The following is a 6,547-nucleotide window of genomic DNA, read 5'->3' as shown; positions in this document are numbered from 1 at the left end:
TATATATATATATATATATATATATATATATATCTTACACCATCACTATAATTAAGCATGTTACTTTTAGATTACTAATTCTAATAGTAATTATGATGAGCTATGTGTAATTACGATTTTAGGGGACTTAATGATGTAATAATCGTATATAACTCATAAAAAGATATATACTAATTACATAGTAGTATTGAAGTAGAGTAAAGAGTTGTTAATTAAAAAAGGGTCAACTTGGCAAGAAAACCAGAAACGTACCAAACAATGTGAGAAGGGCAAAAGGCATGCATGGGTATATGATAATAATAATAATAATAATAATAATAATAATAATAATAATAATAATAATAATGTGAATGTAGCATTCCAAAATTGTGCACTTTGTTGAAATAATTTCCAATGTTTAAAATTTTTGGTGTGTTTGTTTCAATTTGGGTTTGTGTATGTGATGTAAAACTGATACAAATACAACAACATAGTATTTGTCGATGAATGCCACCTCTTTCGTTCTCTCTCTTCAGTTACAGTCATATGTAAACTCTTCTCACGCCGCCTCACTTCCATTACTTGCCACACTTTCCACTTTCTCACAATTCAACAAAATCTCCCTATTTTTTTTTGTAATTCTAAATTTAAATCAAGGAAAGTCACTTTTATGAAACTGATGATATGATCGATTCCTATTGTTACTCTGATCAGTAATGCTTCACTGGTATTTGTCTATTTTCCTCTTATTATTACATGTGTTTGATCAAGGGTTTTGGGACAATGGTTGAGTATTTTGTTAGATTCTTATTTGATTTTGATGATCTAAAGTATTTGGTTTTGATTCTTCTGACAAATCATATTGATCTTGACGGAATCTGATGTAATATTTTATTTTGCTTTGTTTGTGTATAATTGTTTATATGTATAGTATTGACGTCAATATCGAGGACACATGTGGGTCTGATCAGACATTCTGTAACTGGGTATTTTGACCTTGGTTTATCAATTTTAAAATGCGTTGTAAAATACTGGACTAAAATGAGCTGCAATAGCTTACTTGTTTTCAAATACGGGAGACTTGAGTTTTTTGAAGAATTATTATTCACTGTTTTTGCTTGTCCTACAATCCCTTTATTTGACAAATTTTTGTGGAATTGAATGTGCAAAGTTGTTGGTTGTACTTTGTGTATTTTGATTTATTTTCTTGGTGATTAAATTGGTATATTAATCATGAGTACGTTTGATGTTTAAGTTAAGGTTTTAGCCAATTTTGTGTTATGTGTACTGGACTATGTGCTGTGACTCACTTTCAATTTCCTTTGTTGTATAGAAAGAAAGAGACCCATAAATCTTGCTCATCACTCTGAAGAATAATCTTGATGCTGCCTGTTGTTGTTAAGAAAATGGAGAATGGGGTGAATGAACTGGAAAATGATGAGTTTGAGAAACTTCTGGGTGAGATTCCAAATGTTACTTCTGGGAATTCATATTCTGAGGAATCAGGTGTCATCAATTGTCCAAAAGATATTAATTTGACATCCTCAAATGGGGATGGGTCAAAGCCTATTGGTGTTACTGAGACATATATGAGCAATGAGATAATATTAGGCAAGTTAAAGGAATTTGGTAACCGAGTTGAGCAGCTACCTAACAAGAGGTTTGAGTCTGAAGAAATAAACTTACCGAATGAACAGGCTATAGCGTCTGCATTTGCTGAGTTGCGTGTAAAAGAAGGTACCTTCTCAGCTCCTATGGCTAATTCTACGCCGTTGCTGGACCATTTAGCTGTTGTGAATGGACAATGCAAAAATAGCTTAGGTAAAATCCCTTCGAATATGGATTCACAAGTTTTAGTTGTTCCCTCTCCAAGAACACCAAATAATCTATCCAGTGCTTTTAATGGATTTAGTCCAAGTATTGGTGGGCACCAAAGTGGATATGTACATACAATGGAAAACATATCTGCAGCTGTAGCATTACCTCCTGGAGTGCCAGGTGTTCACCTACTTCCACCAATTCATCGTGTAGATATTCCAGTAATTTCCAATCAACAACATTTTTTCTTGGATGTTACATCACCTGTTCCGTACTTTCACTCACAAATTAAACGACACCATGGACCATGTAGACACATTGAAGAGGAACAACATTATTTCTTATATATGCAGCAACTTCGTGCTCAGCAATTAGATAATCAGTATCCAATTCAACCTAATGGGTCAATCAGAAGTAGATCAATCAATAGTAGCTCCCGGCAACCATTCAGTGAGATGCCGATTCCTCACTTCAACCAGCAAGTTTCAAGAAGTATAAACCCGTTAAGTTCCCTGTTTTGCTCAATGGGTTCTGATGTGCTGCAAGGTTTAGACAAAACAGATAAACAATACATTCCTGAAAGAATGTTAAGAAGATCACATGGACCGGAGCCAGTTAAGTCTGCTAAATTTTGTTCTTTTGGAGGAACCAACTATCTTTCAAATATGAATCGAAATAGAAGAGTTCTTCCCAACGCTTATTCGAAGCGTAGTTTCCATTCTCCAAGTGCAGAATCTCGTTTGGATTGTCTAGAATCAAGAAGCTTTTCTCCTGATATTGTTGATCTCAAATTTCATCAGTGGTCACAGTCTCAGGAGTATAATTTAATTGATGATTTTGCTGGAAGAATCTTTCTCATGGCAAAGGATCAAAATGGATGTCGCTTCTTGCAGAGGAAATTTGCTGAAGGATCTTCAGAAGATGTTGAAAAGATTTTTCCTGAGATTATTGTGCACATCGTGGAGCTCATGATTGACCCCTTTGGCAATTACCTTGTTCAAAAGCTTCTTGAAGTGTGCAACGAAGGTCAGAGAATGCAGATACTTCGTGCAATCACTAGAATAGCTGGGGATCTTGTAAGAATTTCATGTGACATGCACGGGTCTGATTTCTCTCTTTATGAAAAGTCCTTTTTTCTTTACCAAGCTGCTTCTGTTCATTTTCTTCACAATTATTTTATATTTTCTTCTTAACTGCAGGACCCGAGCTGTTCAAAAAGTTATTGAAACTCTTAAAACACCAGAGCAGTTTTCCATGATTGTCTCCTCATTGAAACCTGGTTTAGTGAATTTAATCAAGGACATGAACGGTAACCATGTTGCGCAGCGGTGCTTGCAATACTTAACACCTGAGTATAGAGAAGTAAGTTGCATATGTATTCATTTATAGGCAGTAGTTTTACACATTGATATTTCCTCTAGTTTAGAGATCAAAGGGCTGAGTTGTTACAATGTTGGGGAGACAACTTCATTGCTCCTTTTAGGTAAAGAATAGCAATCCATTATGTAGTATACTGAGGTGAACCGTAGAGTCAATATCCAATATTAGTGCTACTTGATGATAGGATAAGCATTCAGATTTCTCTGTTGTTGGTTGTTGCAGCAGTTATATACTAATCTCCAGTTTCGGATGAATTTGATCTTTTCATGGATAGCATTTAAGTGGTAATCAAGATTCAGAATAGTCAATCTTGTTGTCATCCTTTGGAAAATGATACTCATTCCGTTCCAATTTATGTGACACCATTTGACATGACACAAATTTTAAGGAAAAAAGACGAATTTTGAAATATGTAGTCTAAAACACTCCTTGACCATTTGGAACGGACTAAAAAGGAAAGTGTCACATAAACTGTTGAACTATTAGATCACATAATCATGATTAATATCTGTATTGTCCTTTCTATTTGTTGGGTTGATGTCATTTCATCAGTGACTGGTACTCTTAAACTTCAAGGACGTCGGTTGATTGTGCCGCAGCAGATTGTCTTAGGGTATTTGATTATGCCAACCTTATTAGGTTTCTACCATGTCTTTGCAGGGATATTTTGCAACTGTAGTGTCGGTTATTTGAAACAGTTCATATGCTTTTGTATTGGGATAAAATAAATGAATTGTATTCGTAGTGTTAGTTCTATTAATATCCTAACCCGATATTTTCAAACTGACAAAACTTAATCTAACATTGTAGGGATATTGTTCATTCTTGTTGAAGTGATTTCTTTACAAGGTTTCTTAATTTTAAAAATTGTTTGTCACTTAATTTTTGGCTAGAAAGTGCTGGAGAGGTTCATTTAGTTTTCACATACCTAGCTGTTTGAGGGTTCCTTCATTGCTTAGTTTTTGCGTGCCACAAAAATTTAACTTTGGACACAAATTTCTTTCTTTTGCAGTTCCTGTTTGAAGCTGCTATTACCAATTGTGTCGAACTTGCTACAGATCGTCATGGTTGCTGTGTGCTACAGAAATGTCTTAGCCAATCTGACGGTGGACAAAGAAACCGATTAATCTATGAGATCACTTCTAATGCATTGGTACTTTCTCAAGATCCATTTGGGTATGTCAATTGTTTTTTACAGCAGGACTTTGTAATTTATGGTTGTAGACAATAATTTATTTCATAAATTCAACATCATCATTATTTTTATGAATTTTATTAATGAGAAGTTTGAAAACTCGGAAGACTCAATCTAGAAATTTGAAATGTGACTCATGCTAGTCAAGTTTAAGTGTCTGATTTCATTCCCTGTATAATATACAGAATGATTTATCTTTAGTAAGTCCCGTTGTTTTCCATTTTGCAGGAATTATGTTGTGCAATATATTTTTGACATTCGTCTTTCCTGGGCAACAACAAATATCTTTGACCAGGTGCGGGGTAAATTTGGAGACCTTTCTATGCAAAAATACAGCAGTAATGTGGTAGAGAAATGTCTTAAGCATGTGGATGAAGAACGTTCTTCATATATCATTGAGGAGCTGTTAAGTGATCCTCGACTAGACCAGATCATGCAAGACCCATATGGCAATTATGTTATCCAAGCTGCTCTAAATATCTCAAAGGTCGTTAGTTTACCACTGTTTGTAATGTCTTAATTGGAAACATTTGATCTTGACAATTTCTTGACATGTAGGGAACCTTGCATACTGCACTCGTGGAGGCTGTGAGAGCCCATGTTCCTGTTCTACGGACCAGTCCTTATGGAAAGAAGGTCCTCTCATGCAATAGTCTTAAAAAATAACTTTCAGGTATAATAAAATTATCCAAATCTTACATTAGTATTTAAGTTGTTGCAACTACGCATTGGTGTTTTCTTCCTGGGTCATGGTAGGGCTTGTTTTGTGGAACTTTCATTCAACTTAACCTATATGTTTTTCCAGACAGATTGTGTAATTTATGTGGAGTAATAAGCAGGCGAAGAGTTGCCTTAAAGTTGTTTCCAGAGGTTGGGCAACCAAGTTTTGAAGCTCGGAAACAGATGGTATTTTCATGTAGATCAATGCTTTTGAGTACATGTTACCATCTTTTAGAAAATTTCTTCCATATTTTTCTTTGAAGGAACTAAATAACTTTGTATATTTCTGCTAATGCCTTCCCTTCCACTCCATTCTTCCCTGTGCTTCTGTGAAAGGAATGGGAATCAACAGAACATGTTTCTGTAGAAATAATCAATTTTGAAGGTGTGTATCTATGCCTGGGATGAATGCTTTTGTAGCCATCAATTACATTTATTCATTACTAATATTGGTTTCCATGCCTTCTATTTTTAATGGCATGATGGACAAAGTCTGAACAACATTTAATGGAAAATGTAGCTCTTCGTATGGTTTAATAGGTTTAGCACCTCCTTTTTCAACATTCGTTTTGGGTGTGTTTGGTACGAATGGAAAATGTTTTTCAATTTTCTCATGTTTGATTGTCTTGAATATTTTGGAAAATTCTCTCAAAATGGACTTATTTTCCTCAATTTTAAGGAAAATAATTCAAATATGAAGTAACAAGTTTTTATTTTCAAAATTCTATTTCAACCTCACCACCCGACTTGAAATTTGATCTTGATCGAGGACTAGACTGTAAATTCTAATCTTGACTTGGGACCCGACCCCGAGACCTAATTCTACTCGTGGTCCTTGACCCCGATTCAATCCTAAATTGAGAATCAATTAATGAGTTATGAATCATGTCAAGTTCGAGGTCAACTCTATGTCTTAGATTGGGATCAGTAGTTTGGTTTCGAGAACCTCAGGTCTGGGTCGAGAGTTGGGTTGGGTCTTGTGTCATCCAAGTTGGGGAATCAGGTCCTAAGCAAGGATATTGCAGGATAACAGGAGTTGGGTCCTTGATTAGGGTCAAGAGTTGGGATTCGAGACTCAACTTCTAACCCTGACTCTAAACTCGAGACCCGACCCTAGACTCGGTCTAAAGCTTGACCTTGACCCACGGCCTGACTCTTTGTCCTGAACCTCGACTCTTGACTCATAATCATGCCCTTAACTCGGTACTTGATTCTTGACCCGATTAGACTATCAACCTTAACTCTAACCACATACTCGACTTGAGATCCCACCCAAACTTGACATGACTATTGACCACGACCCTAATCTAAGACTTGAATTTCGACCTTGAGCCTTATACTTGACTCCTAACTTCCAGTCTCTGACCCTAACTCAAGACCTTACTATCTTAGTTGTGATATAACTCTAACCTAAATTTGACTTAGGATGTGAATCCTACTCAAAGCTTGACATAA

At 35.6% G+C, this 6,547-nt stretch overlaps 1 protein-coding gene across 2 annotated transcripts; it reads left to right on the top strand.

Moving 5' to 3' along the window:
* The first annotated feature begins 437 nt into the window (after window positions 1–437).
* Window positions 438–5,631, top strand: LOC107029974 (pumilio homolog 12). Of its 2 annotated transcripts, none has more exons than XM_027912179.1 (7): window positions 438–706; window positions 1,313–2,899; window positions 2,997–3,159; window positions 4,190–4,353; window positions 4,601–4,859; window positions 4,931–5,045; window positions 5,182–5,631. In XM_027912179.1, exons 2-6 carry the CDS (start codon window positions 1,362–1,364, stop codon window positions 5,036–5,038), a joined length of 2,232 nt encoding a protein of 743 aa, XP_027767980.1. In that variant the 5' UTR covers window positions 438–706; window positions 1,313–1,361; the 3' UTR covers window positions 5,039–5,045; window positions 5,182–5,631. The 2 variants fall into 2 exon arrangements, with proteins under 2 accessions (XP_027767980.1, XP_015086885.1); XM_015231399.2 differs by having other exon boundaries at window positions 5,178–5,631.
* The last annotated feature ends 916 nt before the right edge of the window (window positions 5,632–6,547 follow it).

The sequence above is a fragment of the Solanum pennellii genome, chromosome 1 (genome assembly GCF_001406875.1).
Source record: "Solanum pennellii chromosome 1, SPENNV200".
In the NCBI taxonomy this organism is placed as follows: domain Eukaryota; kingdom Viridiplantae; phylum Streptophyta; class Magnoliopsida; order Solanales; family Solanaceae; genus Solanum; species Solanum pennellii.
Note: the sequence above shows the minus strand (reverse complement) of the source record. Positions and strands in the feature narration are given on the sequence as shown.